The sequence below is a fragment of the Sapajus apella genome, unplaced genomic scaffold (assembly GCF_009761245.1).
Source record: "Sapajus apella isolate SASKATOON/1434 unplaced genomic scaffold, GSC_monkey_1.0 scaffold40, whole genome shotgun sequence".
Taxonomy (NCBI): Eukaryota; Metazoa; Chordata; class Mammalia; order Primates; family Cebidae; genus Sapajus; species Sapajus apella.
The window spans coordinates 9,669,854-9,686,644 of record NW_022436980.1 but is presented as its reverse complement, the minus strand read 5'-3'; the positions used below and the strand labels follow the sequence as shown (position 1 = coordinate 9,686,644).

Sequence of the window (16,791 nt, the reverse complement as noted above, 5' to 3'; positions counted from 1 at the left end):
TTTTTTTTAATTCCTGTTCACTCTTTTTAGAACTCCTATTTATTGTATAATAAATATTCTTTTTTTATATATTTTTAGATGATCTTACTGTTCTTCCTAGAAGGTTTTCTTGATTTAAAAAAGAAATTTCCATTGACTTGATATAAAAAAATTTTTTGGCCTATTTTCAGTTTGTAAGAGCATCTTCTCATATGAGAATATACTTTATTCTCATTGAATATTCTTTAGAGAATGAGAAATGCTCTTATAAACTGAAAATAGGCCAACAATAAAAATATGTTATTTTTATAGCACCTTTTTCTTGTTTCATGAGTGTAATATCTTTCTTATTATTCCTGGGGATACTACAGTTATTTCTTCCCCAGAGAGTTTTTTCTGCATACTGTCAGTATACAGAGTTTTTCCTGTATACTGTCTCTTTTCCCTCCAAGTTCTTTGGTTTTTGGTTTGGTCTTTTATTGTGTATATATTTCTTAATCTTGTTGGTTGTCTCGTCTTTCACAGTGAAGCATTAAAATAAAATGCTTAGTGGATGCTTTTTCTGTGGTGGGGATTGTTCATTAAGATTCCACTTAGAGTGATCAGATAGAGCTGTGATTATTTTCCTGGGGAGGCTCCAGATATTACTAATAGAAGAGTGTAAGTCTTTACTTCATGGCCAGTTTATTTCTAGAATTAACCTGCATTTTATTTGCCTGAGAGAGAAATGTCTGGTATTTGTACAGAGTCGGGAGGAATCTATTGTTTTGTTGTGTATCTTTTAACTAGCTCTTGGCCTCCTTCTAGTCTTCTGAGGTATAGTGAGTCAAACTCCAAATTTTTTTTTTTGATTTTTTGACCAAATTGGCTGCTTTCTCATCCATGTGCCTTTTGTAAGCAACTCTTCAAGTAAAACTTTTCAATCTTGGCACTATTGATATTTTAGGCTGATACCTCTTTTTTGTAGTGGACAGTCCTATGAATTGTAGTGTATTTAGAACCATCCCTGGGTTGAGAAACACTGACCTCTAAGGCATATATTGTTTTTAAGTCTATTTTCTATCTTCTGAAAGTTTGTTGAATCATCTTGTCTGTTGAATTCATAAGGCATATATTGTTTTTAAATCTGTTTTCTGTCTTCCGAAAGTTTGTTGAAACATCTTGTCTGTTGAATTCTGCCTCCTGTTTTCTTTTCTCCTCTAGCATTTTTAATAACTTTTTAATTTCTGAACTCTTTCTGGTGAGATTTCATGGGAATTAGGAAGCACTATATCTGGTCAATTGGTTGTTTTTAAGCATAAATACTATTTTTTAAAAGTAGAGAAAACCTTTTTCATTTTCTGTTTTTTTAAATGGGAAGCAGTCATTAGTTAAGATGTTTATTTGATAGAGTATTTCTAAAAGCAATACAATTCTGGATTCTCATCCCAGTAACTAAACTTATAGATGTATTTTTTGAGTAAGCCACTTACTTTTAATCCTAAGTTTCCTTGCCAATAACAGTACTTCACTGAGTTTTTGTAAGGGTACAGACAGTGGATATAAGTTGTGTAACGTAGATAGAAGGGCATAGAACATGCTTTCGTTGTAGGTTTAATGTGATATTTAGATATTTCTAACTCTACATCATTTTACAATTTCTCTGAGAATTAAAGGGATTAGAAGGTTGAGCCTAAAGTACAAAGGTAAAGACATATAGTTCATTTTCATTGTTATCCTTGTAGAAAGAGTTTACCTTTTGAAAGCCGATACTTGCAAAAAGTTTCTTTCCAAAGCCCTCAAAAAAAAAAAAAGATTGGGTGCTTTTGTTTTCATTTTTTAAACCTGTAAGCATATTATCTTTATCCTCAGTGCTGAATTAAAGTGCTACCAACTCCAAAGTATTTTACAGATTATTTTTCCACTCACTGCACTTGAGATTGCAAAACAAAATTATTCTATCTATTCTTCAGTGTTGATTTGCTTCTTTCCACCTTTTTATTGTTGGTTGTTCTTATTCCCTGTGTAATAAGTTGTCGATCTTCTATGTACTTACATTGTTGAAAATAGAGACTACGTTTTATTTACTTCCATATCTCAGCACCACTGGCAGAGTGGAGTATGGCAAATAGTGGGCTGCTAGTAATTGGATGAAGGAATAAATGAATAAACTTTTTGAAAATCTACTTAGCTTAAACTGTAGTAGTTAAGGCCCTGGGTTTACTTGACTTTTTAATCTTCTTATCTTTTATTTATTTATTTTATTTATTTATTTATTTTATTTATTTATTTTTTTTGAGACAGAGTGTTGCCCTGTCATCCAGTCTGGAATATAGTGGTATACTGTTGCCTCACACAGCCTCTGCCTCCAGGGTTCAAATGATTGTCCTGCCTCAGCATCCTGAGTAGCTGGGATTACAGGCACTCGCCACTATGCCCAACTAATTTTTGTTTTTTTAGTGGAGACGGGATTTCACCATGTTGGCCAGACTGGTCTCAAACTCCTGACCTCAAGTGATATGCCTACCAAGTGATATGCCTACTTCTCAAAAGTGCTGGGATTACAGGTGTGAGCCACTGTGCCTGGTCTTACCCTCTTATCTTAAAAACAAACAAAATAACCTTTAAGCATTAAAAACACTGTGTGTGTGTGTGTGTGTGTGTATTTGTGTGTGTGTGTGTGTGTGTGTGTGTGTGTGTGTGTGTGTGTATTTTGGTACCCTCAAGTTAGAAAAGTGATTTTTAGCAGTATGATTAGTTCCATTATAATGAATGGCTTTAGAGTTCTCATAGTGGGACTCTTTATGGTTTACAGTAATAGGTATACTAGGTATAGGACCTCTTAGCCAAATCAGTGTAAATACTTTTGAAAGGAGTTATTATTGACACCAAATGGTGTCTTGTTTTTTATTGTCACAGATGCTCACCTTACAAATGAAATTATTTTATAAGACCCATTTTGCTGCTTTAGAAACTATCTTTGGATGGAACACAGTGTCTATTTGTATTAGCATTAAATGATGCTCTATAAATATAGAGGGTGCTAAAACATTATTACATATTTAAGTGAGATGACTTCATTAAGATTGTTGTAGACACGTCATAGGTGATTCAGTGAGAATTTTAATTTCTCTGATATTGTATGTATGTATATTATCTTCAAATAATATATTTTTCCAACTTCCATTTTAATGAATAAAATTTTTTTTATATTTTTTCTCTGCTTTTCTCCCATTTTATTATGTTGGCATAGCAACTCTTACATGGACTGCTGTTTTGGAAGAATGGGTGTTCTTAATGGCCTTTATTAGTTCATCTTTATTAAAATGAAAATTTGTTACTTTTTGTATACTTTCTTAGTGAATTTTGTATAAAAGATACTTTTTTATTTTGACTAACATCTTAAACGTTTAATGTCTCATTTTAACTAGCTGTCAATAAATGTAGTCTGAAGATATTTAAAACAATTTTATGCATTTTAAAATCTAGGTTGGATGGACAATGGCCTGATGGTTTATTAGCTTCAGACAATACTCTTCATTTTGTTCATCCATTGACTTTCAATTATTCTGGTGTTTATATCTGTAAAGTGACCAATTCCCTTGGTCAAAGAAGTGATCAAAAAGTCATCTACATTTCAGGTAAGTTACTATCTGCTTGCAAAATATGTTATTTAAAATATTTCCAAATAATCATCATAACAGTATGATCCTAAGCAATAGTTTTTACAGGCAAAGATATAGATTCCTCAGTGAGAAGTTTTTCCAAATAATCTAAAAGGAATATGATAAAATAACCCTATCCTGAGATAGGTATGTAATGTGGCATCCTATATTGAAATGTCAAAATGTCTATGCAACAAATTTGTATACATTTTGATGCCTGTACATATAGTTAATTTTTTAGCTCAACAGTATTGACTATTTAATAAATAGTATGACTTTCTAGATTCTTTTATCCTTATACTAAGAACAAATAATGATTTTTTTTCTTTTCCTTTGATGGCCAGTTTGTACACAGTTGTCTGGTAAATAAAATGGAATATTAAATTTGATGTCTTGGCTTGTTAAATAACATTGTTTGCCACTTAATATGGGACTGTACCATATTGTGTTGCTGAGAGGTGAAATAGATATGCTACTGAAAATGTGTTAATGAAATAAAATTTATGATGCTTTTTATTGTCCTTAAACCACTAACAGCTTAGATTTTTCACATTCTGTTTGTTTCATTGTGAATATTTTTATTAATTTGGCTGAGTATAAATTTGATCATTCATAAAATATATAGACAGCTAAAAGTATATTTTTTCCTGGTTGTGGCTTCAGGTAATAAATTATCAATAGAATGCATATTTTAAAAAATTCAATAAAATATTTTGAGCATCTTACTGATTGCAAGAATATAGCAATCTTCCTGTCAAACAAATGGAAAATTAAGAGGGAAAAGGAAGAGAACCTAAGAAATGCAGGTTTGTATGGTAATTATGGAATAAACAGTTAAGAGTTTTAGCTTTGTTCAAATCTAAAACTAGATAAATTAGAGGTTTTGGAGAAATTTTGTGTTTGCTTAAGTGTTATATTCTTAGTCCTTGTGTGATCAATCTAAGAACAGTACCACATATTATTTTCTTATAGCAGGCATCACAAATGTTTAGTTGTATGTTCATTTCTTTACTTACTATTTACCTTCACAATTTAGCAATTTGTGCTTGCTTTATTTACCACTGCATACTCAGCCATGAGCACTGTGCCTGGCACGTGATAGAAGTGTAAACTTTTTTTTTTTTTTGCATGACTCTAGCAAAAGCTTAGAGCTGCCGTATTCCTTTCTGCCAGTATCAGTGCTTTTGTGAAAATTTGTATTTTTTTTCTTTTGAGACATGGTTTCACTCTGTTACCCAGGCTGGAATAAGTGATGTGATCTTGGCTCACTGCAAGCTCTGCCTCCCAGGCTCAAGCAATCCTCCCACCTCAGCCTCCAGTAGCTGAGACTACAGGTGTGCACCATCACCCTTAGCTAATTTTTGTATTTTTTTATAGAGACACGGTCTCACTGTATTGTCCAGGCTGGTCTTGAACCTCCTGAGCTCAAGTGATCTTTCCCACCTCAGCCTCCTAAAGTGCTGGGATTAGAAGTATGAGCCACTGTGCCTGGCTGGAAATCTGAATGAGGTTACATAGGAGTACATTAATCTCTCTTTCTTTAGTTAGAGAGTAAGCCAGGGAAATGAACATTTAAAATACACTTAAGGACTGTTTATTTTGTGTTTCTGTTGTACAGTTTGGTGTGGGATATTACTTGTAAACATTAGATTCAGTATATCTATGTCATCATTTAAATAGCAAGGCTTGGCTGGGCATGGTGGTTCACACCTGTAATCCCAGCACTTTGGGAAGCAGAGGTGGGTGGATCACCTGAGGTCAGGGGTTTGTGATCAGCCTGGCCACCATGGTGAAACCCTGTCTCTACTAAAAATATAAAAATTAGCCAGCATGGTGCATGCCTCTGATCCCAGCTACTCTGGAATCTGAGGCAGGAGAATCACTTGAACCTGGGAGGCAGAGGTTGCAGTGAGTTCAGATTGTGCCATAGACGACAGAGTGAAACTCTGTCTCAAAAAAAATAAAAAATAAATATCAAGGCTCTTTTTGGACGCTCTTATATGTAATGATTTCATTGATGATATCCTAAATTTATACTCGGTTAGCATTCTGAGTTCAATGTTCAGTACTCCTAACTTGTGCATCCAATTACCTGTTAATGATCATTAACGCTATGTGGTAGTCTGATAGGTATTTGCAACTTAATATATTCAAAACTGAGGTCCTGATCTTTCTACTGTTCCTTGATACCACACATATTTCTGTACCCGCCTTCCTTCTTTCAGTTACTAGTCCTTCTTTCCTTACATTTGTTCAGGGTACAACCCTTGACGGTTATTCTTGATTCTGCTTATTCTCTCAAACCCTGTTGAATTCATTAACAAATCAATGCTAGCTCTTCCATTATGTTAAATACAGAATCTTACCAGTTCAACTCTTCTACTACTATACTAGTCTAAGCCATAGCCACTCTTACTTCACTGTTACAGTAACCATTTAATCTCCCAACTTTGCCTCCATCCCCCTTCCCTTTGTCAGCAAATGAGCAGCTAGGACGGTTATTTAAAAGGGTGGGTCAGATCATGTCTCCTCTCCTCCAAACCTTCCATGGGCTTCCCATTTTACCCACAATGAAATCCATATCCTTATAGTGACTCGCAAGGCTCTATATATACCCTCCTCCCAGATGATCTCTCTAATCTCATTTCTTACTATGTTTTGCTCATTGGCTGAGGCACTACTGGACTCCTTGCTGTTCTTCAAACATAACAGGCATATTCCTACCTCAGAGTCTTTTGCATTTGCTATTTTCACTACCTGGAATGCTTTTACCAGGTATCGTCATAGCTCTTTCCCTCACTTCTTAAGGCCTTTGCTTTCATGTTTTTCAATGAGGTCTTCCTTCACGACTATATTTGAAGTAAAATAACCTCCCTTCCCACCCCTTTACTACTACTGGTCCCCCTTCTTTTTCTCTTCAGTACGTATTGCCATGTAACCGCATGTATTGCCATATAGATATGTAAAATATTTACGTATTTTATTGTTTTTATATGCTTGTCTGTTTTTACATTCATTAGAACATAAGTCTAAACATAAAGTCTGCTTTAATTACTGCTATGTTCCCATTATCTACAATGATGTTTAGCATATGATAGGCATTCAGTATAGTTTTGTTACATGAATGAATAAATTTGAGACTAAAACAATTGGGAATCAATTTATAAATCCAGAATCTGCTTTTATGTAACTATAACTCTTTAAAAAGGGAGATCAAATTTTGAGTAAATATGGACAAAATCACAGTTTAAGCACTTTCAAAGAAGTGGCGTTATTAGAGAGAATTCTTTTTTTAAATGGAGATAGAGCCTTGCTCTGTTGACCAGGCTGGAGTGCAGAGGCATGATCTCGGCTCACTGCAACCTCTACCTCCTGGGTTCAAGTAATTCTTCTGCCTCAGCCTCCCGAGTAGCTGGGACTACAGGCACACGCCGCCACGCTCATCTAATTTTTGTATTTTAGTAGAGACGGCATTTCACTCTGTGGCCCAGGCTGGTCTCGAACTCCTAAGCTCAGTCAATCCGCCTGCCTTGGCCTCCTAGAGTGCTAGGATTATAGGAGTGAGCCAGGGCACCTATCCAAGAATTTTTTATGTTTAAGTAATCAGTAATTAGACTTGACTTTTCTATCCAGAGTCTGTAATACAGTATACCATGCTGAGATTAGTTAAGTCATCTAATAACTGATTGGAGTATGTCAAGTATCTTAGGTACAATTCTGCCTTTCCAGAATCACTATTTAGTAAAACCTAGTAGTCTTTTATGAAAATAAGAAGCCATAACTCACACAGTAAATGACCAGTTAATCTTTTTCGTTGTTACATGTACTCATTTTTTCTAGGAAAAAAATTTTACCTCAGTATTAAAATATGATATTTTAAAATTTGAGAAATAATTTTTAATATGTGTAAAATAAATGCATCTTAGGACTAGAGATGAAAAGTTCTGCTCAGAACAGAGTAAGCAACTCTGAGGGAAATTGTTCTTAATTTTGTTACACATGTTCCCACATTGATAAATGTAAGATATTGGTAAGAGGTTTCTGATTCAGGATTGCAATATTTGATTTTAGTTATTAAATTGTACTTAATTATATAATAGTAATACTCTCAAGGGGTATAGTAGCTCTTTGTCTAGTACTTACTGACTGCTGGAAATTGTGTTTTTCTGATTTGCTATTGATGTGCATTTTTCCCTTAACTGATAGCTGTTACTTCATTGTGTCAAACAAGTCCCCCTATGCCTAAAACCTTTATTTCTGTGCAAAACTTGAATTTCAGGTCATATGGATTTTAGGATCCAAGAGTAGTATCAAACTTAAGAATTTGCTGCTTAGCAATCCTTAAACATTAAAATACATTATTTTTTATATTTAAACAATCTATATGAAGTCTAAAAGAAAAATAAGCCAATTTTTATGACACAAAAAATATACCTTAGAAGACTAAAATATGCCTTTTACGGGACATTACTTGACTCCATTTTATGGTTTGGCAGAACTCATTAGAAAAGGAAACTTAAAGTTCTTCATTTGGGTGAGAAGAACTTGAGTCGTCATATCCATTACATACTCATTTATCACATAGTATATCACAGCAAAGAATATGAAAAACAGTATCTAACTGAAAAATGAGGACTGCTTTGGGAAGGACTTAAAATCGTTACGTGATTAGAAATAGTACTGCCTAGGCCGGGCGCAGTGGCTCAAGCCTGTAATCCCAGCACTTTGGGAGGCCGAGGCGGGTGGATCACGAGGTCAAGAGATCGAGACCATCCTGGTCAACATGGTGAAACCCTGTCTCTACTAAAAATACAAAAAATTAGCTGGGCATGGTGGCACATGCCTGTAATCCTAGCTACTCAGGAGGTTAAGGCAGGAGAATTGCCTGAGCCCAGAAGGCGGAGGTTGCGGTGAGCCGAGATCGCGCCATTGCACTCCAGCCTGGGTAACAAGAGGGAAACTCCGTCTCAAAAAAAAAAGAAAAAAAAAAAAAAGAAATAGTACTGCCTTATAATAATTGTGACTCTCATTGTTTTTTGTTTTTCTTGCTTTTTTTTTTTATTTTTATTTTTTGAGACGGTGTCTTACACTGTCACCCAGGCTGGAGTACAGTGGCACAATCTCGGCTCACTGCAACCTCTGCCTCCTGGGTTCAAGCCATTGTCCTGCCTCAGCCTCCCCAGTAGCTGGGACTACAGGCGTGCACCACCACGCCCGGCTAGTGACTCTCATTGTAAATTCAAAAACAGAAAAAATATTTTGCATGCATTATCATATTTCCGTTGCTTAAATGCAACATAATGAAGTGTTAAATCGCCTCTCTTTAATGGAATGATATTACTAGTGAGGCTTAGCTATTTTTAGCACCGATTAAGGGGTGGGATGATGGGTTGAAACATTTCTGGAACCTTTAACAAGATTAGATAAGATTATAAAATAATTTTTTTGGTTAGATTTTTCTCAAAGGCATATTTTGTTAAATCTGAGTTAAATGGACAGTAGACGACCATTTGTGTTCATATAAAGACATTTGCAAGTGGAAATAATAAATGTCAGAGTTTCATTATTTAGGATACTTGGTAAAAATGTTCAGTTTTGTCTTATTTGGTGAGAGCTCAGGTATAGTCACTGTTCTGAAAAAACTCTCATATAAAGAACCACAAAAAACTTTAAAACTTTACTGGCAGAAAAGTATTTAAATTATAAATAATTAGATGATTTTTACTTTTATTTAAATATGCTGATGCCAGTTTATGGTAATACTTTTTTCTTTGAGAATCGTTATAAAGATGACATTTAATACATTAAACTCAACTTTCCTGGTTGGTACTCCTGCTTCTTCAGAAAATACATGAAGTGTCTTACAAATGATTTAATTTTTAGTCTATATTTTTAGTTTTCTAATGCTGTGAAGTTGAATTACATGAGACTTTACTACTTTTATACTGGACATCGTCCTTCAATTCTACACTTGTTTTCTTGAGATTGAATTTGTTCCATTAGTGAATGTTTTCATAAATTAAAATTTCCTTGATTCACTTAAATATACTCTTATAACTAATATTCATCTCAAAGTGCTTGACAGGATTACCTGTTGTAAGTTTAAACTCATAGAAAATTAGTTATACTGTACTTATTAAATTTTATACTGTACTCGCTAAATTTTTACCACATTCTATATATACGGCATTCCGTGATGAAACCTGTTTCAGTAAGTACTTTTCTTTAGCTTGTAATATTAGAATAACTTACCCCATGTAGATTTAGTATTTTTCTAACATTCATTTTTTTAAAGCTCTATCAGTATCACTCATTCAAAAATTAATTATAGGAGATTACCATTTGGGTCATTTATATTTTTCACTGTGAAGAAATTCAAGATATTTAAACTTATCCTTTCTTCAAACACTACAATTTTGTGTTACATGACCTATAAATACTACTTAATTGATAATTAACCAGTCTTTATTTTTTATTGTTTATGTTTAGTTGCTTTTTAATATTAATGGCTATTTACTCTGTAATCTAATGTCAATACACAGGTTCATTTGCATCTAATATTTAAGTACTATTAGAATGTTCTCTCTAAAATATTAGCTGCTGTTTTTGACATTCTGTCCTAAAGTAGTGACATTAAATTTTGCAGATATAGTTGAAATTTTTAAATTTCTGAATGTTTAGATAATTTGCCCATGGGGTGTTAGACATCATGACGACATTTTTATCACTTTACAACATACTTTTACTTTGTTAGTCTCCTTTGATAATAGCCTGTCTGGCTAACATAGTTTAAACACATGCTTCTTTATTTTTTTTTATTACTAAATAATAGTATTTACTTTATATCTCCTTCCAAAATGTTTTGAGTTTTTTTATTTAAAGAAAATATTTTTGAGAGAATTATTAAACCAACAGCTTATACTATGCCCACTTAACAAGAGTCTATAGTTTTTCATTCTTTTAAAGATACACTCATATCTTATAAAAATAAACCATATTCATAGGTAAAAATGGATGCTAAGAAAAACTTTAATTTTTTCATTCATTTTATTTTCTTGAGCTACTGGCTAAGAAAATGTACATTTGACTTATTTGATTTAATTTTTTGTTATAGTAATTATTAAGCCATCTGTGTAGTAGGACACTTAAGTAATACTCTTCATTAAAAAAATAAGTACCTATTTTCTGGGGTAAATTATCACTCGTTAACTTGGAATAGAAGAATTACACCATAGGCTTACACCATAGGTTTTATTCCTTTCTCTTTATTGGTAACTGACTAAATGTCAGTTTTGTTTTGTTTTTAAATAGATAAGTACCACTACATTCTAATCTTAATCAAATTAAGAATGAAAAACTATTATTGCTATGAATATATTCATTAACTGTGCTGTCTTGTCAACTTGCTGCTGAATCAGCCTGCATTGACATTCTTTGCCTTTCTGTGTCTTCTCTATCTTTACTGTTTCCATTAGATCCTCCTACTACTACCACCCTTCAGCCTACAATTCAGTGGCATCCCTCAACTGCTGACATCGAGAATCTAGCAACAGAACCTAAAAAATTGCCCTTCCCATTGTCAACTTTGGCAACAATTAAGGATGACACAATTGCCACGATCATTGCTAGTGTAGTGGGTGGGATTCTCTTCATAGTACTTGTAAGTGTTTTGGCTGGAATATTCTGCTATAGGAGAAGACGGACGTTTCGTGGAGACTACTTTGCCAAGAACTACATTCCACCATCAGATATGCAAAAAGAATCACAAATAGATGTTCTTCAACAAGATGAGCTTGATTCTTACCCAGACAGTGTAAAAAAAGAAAACAAAAATCCAGTGAACAATCTGATACGCAAAGACTATTTAGAAGAGCCTGAAAAAACTCAGTGGAACAATGTAGAAAATCTCAATAGGTTTGAAAGACCAATGGATTATTATGAAGATCTAAAAATGGGAATGAAGTTCGTCAGTGATGAACATTATGACGAAAATGAAGATGACTTAGTTTCACATGTAGATGGTTCCGTAATTTCCAGGAGGGAGTGGTATGTTTAGCAACCACTAAATGTGACTTAACTATGTACAATGTTCATTCATACTAGTTGATCATTTTCAGATTGTTCATACTTTTTCTTGAGGAAGAATAAGCTTTTTCAAGTTGATTTTCAAGCTTTTTATATTCTAATCTGACAAATGAAAATGTAAAATCTGAGTTCAGTGTATCTAAGCTGCTTTACAATTTTTTTTCAATGCTGTACTACTGTCTCAAGATTTAAATTTTAATGCAGAGTACTTTATTGATCTGAGGCACACAGGTAAGAAGAAATGTCAACATTAAATGTATGAGTTATTTGGTACAAAAATTTTTAAAAAAAGGGAACTACCTTGGCATTGTGTATTAAATGTTTACCTAAGACTATAATCTCAAGTATAATGTTTGTTTAACATATACCTCTCAAAATTTATTACCACTCAATGACACTGCATCAAAATTGACTATAAAAGTAATTCAAGAAATATTTATATATATATATTTTAATATACAAAAAGTATTTAGCCTGATGGAATGGCTTTCCTTTTCAAACATTATTTTCTGAATTTCTATACAAAGGAAATCTTTACCTCTGCATTTTAATGAGCCTTGCCATAATTACTGTAGAGTGGCTTTTAAAAGATATTTTGTTGCACTAAAACTGTGGTAGTAAACTCAGTGAACATGATGTGTGGAAGAGCATAATTAGCTGGTTAATATTTTTGTCCAAAATACTTACAAGAGTAATAAAATACATGTCTTTCAAACATGATAATCATTAGTTTTTTTTCCCCCGCTTTCTGAAAAACAGTTCTTAGGTTGTCATGTGAACATGGATTTTGGTACATTTGGCAGTAGCCTTATTTTAATGCTTTATCTCCTAAACATACTAATAGAAATGAAAAGATGCAGCAAGGGCATTTCAGAATACTGAGGTACTAGTTTTAGAAGTGAGACATTACAGCCAAGAATCTATAGAAAGAATCTTCTGGACCATCTTGTTTTAGTTATTTAATGTTGATGTTGTTTAAACGGGTAAATGTACAGAAAGAAAATTTAGAATAAACTTGGAAACATTGGATTTAACTACAAAAAATTGAATTATAGAATCGGTTGATAACACTTGCTGATAGATAATGACATTCATCTCCTTTTTCCTCCTAAGTGTATGTTATGTATTTTAAGATTTTTGTTTTTACAATTAAAACTGGAAACACGAGGTTTTCTGTTTTTGTTTTTTTACGTATTACGTATATATTCCTTCAGAATCATTTATCTTTTGAGATAGAAATGTTACCTATACTTCAAATGTGCTTTTTGTTTGTAAGGTAATTAAATTGCTCCTACAGTGGAGTCTTATAAAATTAGATAATAATAACTATTTTGAAGCCTAAAGAATAAGTTTTTCTATTGATAAGTCATTTGAAAAAGTGACTATTTTGCCAGTGCAATGAAGTGGAAGTTAGTAGGAGAGTCATAAATTAAATATATTATTTAGTTAATAAAAAGGCAAAGTAGTAGATACTTTTAACCCCCCCACCAACCAGCCCTTTCCCAATAATCATCAAATCTAAAAAATTTAGGAGGCAAAACTCTTAACATGTTCATAGTATCTTGCAAATAGTGAAAGCTTTATTCTGAAGGATTATAAACTAGTTTTCTTCATTTTAACTAGCACTATTTTGTGGAAATTAGAAACCTATTTTACTTCTCTTCCCAAATACTTAGTATAAGATATAGTATCAGGTTAAGGATACAGTTAAAAGTTCACTTGTATCTTCTTTAAAATGTCTGGATTTTAATAAGGTTAATCACTTATATACAGATACTACAACTTATTAGTGCAAGATTTTGGAAGAAAACTTCCTTGATAAAACACTGTGATTAAAGTGACTTTATTTTTAATTTAAGTTTCAGTGATAAGGTGGCCCCAAGGAAGATGGGTCTAAAATTTCTTACCATGAAAGTTGTAAAACTGTGGCTTTTTTTAAAATCAGAATTTCATCTTTAAAATATAATGGTTTGAAATACTGTATTAACCTGATCAGAATAATCATATTTAGGATTCTATGTAAATCTCAACTGCAGTATAATCTGAAGGATATTAGCAATGTATTTTAAGAAATATATTTCAAAAATATAAATACTTACTGATTATGAACTTTTACATTGTGGTTATGTATTTGATTAGTTTTTTTGTTTCTTTTGTGGGTTTTTTTTTTTGTTGTTTTTTTTTTATGGTGGGAGAGGGTAACCTGGAAAACCACAAGTGAGTATTTGACATATTCTGTATCCTTAATCCAATCATTTGACAAACTGAAAGGTTTCTGCCTTGTTAAGAATCTGATACTAGGGCTTAAGACTTTGGGAAGCATTGCACTGTTGTTTATTAGAACTTTATGTATATTTACTGTACGTAGAAAGTTGTTTGAAAACATGAATAGTCATTAAATAAACATATTAAATTAGTTTTGAATACCAGTGATATTCATAGCTATTTGACAGGTATATATAGAAATTCTACTGTCTTGGAAAAAAATGAAAGAATATTTGTACTATTTTTGGCCATATTTATATTTCTTTCTTTCCTATGGTTTGAACTGGTTTTGCATTGTTGTAAATTCACTTGAGAGTTTTCTTTCATACTGGTTAAGAATATTTCAATAATATAATGAAGATGAATGCAACTCTTTTTCTGCTTTTTTTTTTTTTTTAATAAAAATGCATTGAATCTAAAGTAGACTAGGGGTTAATTTTAATAGTGATATTTGAGAAGTACTTGATAGTTGGAAGATTTAGTATTTTACCATGTGCCTAATAGGGTTATTTGTTAAGTCTAATATTAGGAAACTTAAGGTTTTTCAGTAGTAAGTGTTACTCCTAATAGCCATATATAGGAAAGTTTTATAAGATAACCCACGGGTAACTATTTTGCATTAAGGAGCTATAGGAATACAGTGTATAAGTACAGAAATTTAGAGAAATGTAGCCATTTTATATGTGAAAACATCTGATTTGTTTTTGATAAATACCACTAAAGCACAGTATATGAACAAGTAAGAAGTTGTTTATGTATGAAAGTAATCAATGTAAAATATAAAGAAAGAATAATTGGTACCCATTTTGAATTTTTAATTCTAATAGGGGATTAGATTTGAGATTGAATTGTCTTTCCTATCTACTTGTTAATTAGAAAATGCATCCTTCATAAAAAGCTCCTTTCTCAAATTTTTCATATATTGGGTTTGGATTTTAGTTTGTACCAGTGCTAAGTTTTATTTTCTTTTGGTTTGGTTGTTTTTTTGTTTTTTGTTTTGTTTTGTTTTGTTTTTTGTTTTTTAACCAACCTGTGTATTAGGTGTTAGCCCCAGTAGCCACACAAGAAATCTTTAAATAAAAGTTGCAAAAGTTCTTTAGAGGCATATTTCCGTAATAAGTTCATGGCTCTGTGTTACCTACTTTGTCCTTATATTTACTGAAGTGTGTGTGTGTATATATGTGTGTGTTTGTATAATGGTCATTATATTTACTGAAGTGTGTGTGCGTATGTGTGTGTGTAACCTAGTTCAATTATCAAAATTTAATAATGTTTTGTGGGAATTAGAAACCTGTTTTCCTAAAACAAGACAGTAATATCAGGTTAAGGATAGTTGGCATGTAGACCACTATAAAATATTTTTTTCCTTTTTTTTGGTGTGTGTGTGTGGTTGTTGATTTATTTATTTATTTTCAACTTTTAAGTTCAGGGGTGCATGTACAAGTTTGTTACATAGGTAACAGTGCCATGGTGGCATGCTACACAAATCAACCATTTACCTAGGTATTAGGCCCAGCGTGCATTAGCTATTAAATTTGACTTTAATTAACCATTTAATTCCGAATCATGAATTAACATTCTCCATAATTATAAATTGTCTTATCTCTGTAGCCTAGCTGTTAAAACCCTTTTAGATGTTTTTACTGTTACCTTGGCATAAGTCATATTTTATATATTGGCTTTTAGCTTGGAATTAACACATTTTATAAGGTATTTCTTAAGTTGCCATTTACCGTTTTTTACTTATTACTTATTGTGAGCTACTTTGATTGGAAATGCCATTGCTGAAGGCCGGGATTGGTGGCTTACGCCTGTAATCCCAGAACTTTGGGAGGCTGAGGCAGGCAGATCACGAGGTCAGGAGTTTGAGATCAGCCTGACTAACATGGCGAAATTCCGTCTCTTACTAAAAATACAAAAACTAGCTGGGTGTGGTCGCTTGCTCCTGTAATCCCAGCTACTCAGGAGGCTGAGGCAGGAGAATCTCTTGAACCCAGGAGGTGGAGGTTGCAGTGAGCCAAGATCACACCATTGCACTCCAGCCTGGGTGGCAGAGTGAGGCTGCTATTGCTTGGAATCATTTATAATCACCGTGTGATGCATCACTTTGTTTCCTATTTCTGACATTTTAAATCACAGATTTGTTTCTAAACTGTTTTTGAGCAGGGTTTTTCTTTGATAATATACAGTTAGACTGGGTTGTTTTGTTCCCTTCTTGGTATCCTAATAAAAAAGTCATGTATGAAAGTCTTTGAGGGGTGTGCACAACAAACCAACTTTAGTTTTTTAAATTCTGTTTATATATTTTTTTTTTCTGTTATAGTTTAGTCATCTGCTTTTTTATAAAGTACATGTATACCTTAACTTGACTACTTTGACTTGAGTAGTGTTAGGTTTTTATCAAGACTTGAAACCAACCATTGTTTGCAAAAGCTTTTGCCTTGTATTTTCTTAGGTATCATTTATTTTCTTGAACCTTGGTGACAGTTATGTTTATTTCAGTTTAGAAGGCTAAAACATGATTCAATTTTGGGATATACCTTGTTTAATTTGCCTTTTAGTTAATAGCTGCTGTTTTTCTCTGGCCAGGTGCTAATGAAGCTGATTAAAAGTGACCTTTTAGAGCAATAACTTTAAAAGGTAATTTTCAAAACTTGAAAATAGGTCAGAGCCTCATTTCCTTATATGCAAAATATTGCTACATAGACATGATATGCAAGTTGTACAGTCTCATTTATGAGAAATATCCCAGGGAAAACCTAATTGTAAAGCAACAGTTTTATCTAAAAGCCAAGGGCAGGATCTAGGTTCCTTGGCC

At 32.8% G+C, this 16,791-nt stretch overlaps 1 protein-coding gene across 5 annotated transcripts in view; it reads left to right on the top strand.

The window, feature by feature from the left end:
• Positions 1 to 16,791, top strand: part of NECTIN3 (nectin cell adhesion molecule 3) — a 138,416-nt gene that overhangs the window by 55,943 nt on the left and 65,682 nt on the right. For 3 of the 5 annotated variants that reach the window (XM_032299155.1, XM_032299152.1, XM_032299154.1), the window contains exon 5: positions 3,448 to 3,599. In XM_032299155.1, the coding sequence (XP_032155046.1) occupies positions 3,448 to 3,599 (152 nt within the window). Of the gene's footprint in view, positions 1 to 3,447; positions 3,600 to 11,098; positions 13,817 to 16,791 lie in introns of those variants that run through there. The other 2 variants (XM_032299151.1, XM_032299150.1) reach the window with 1 other exon arrangement.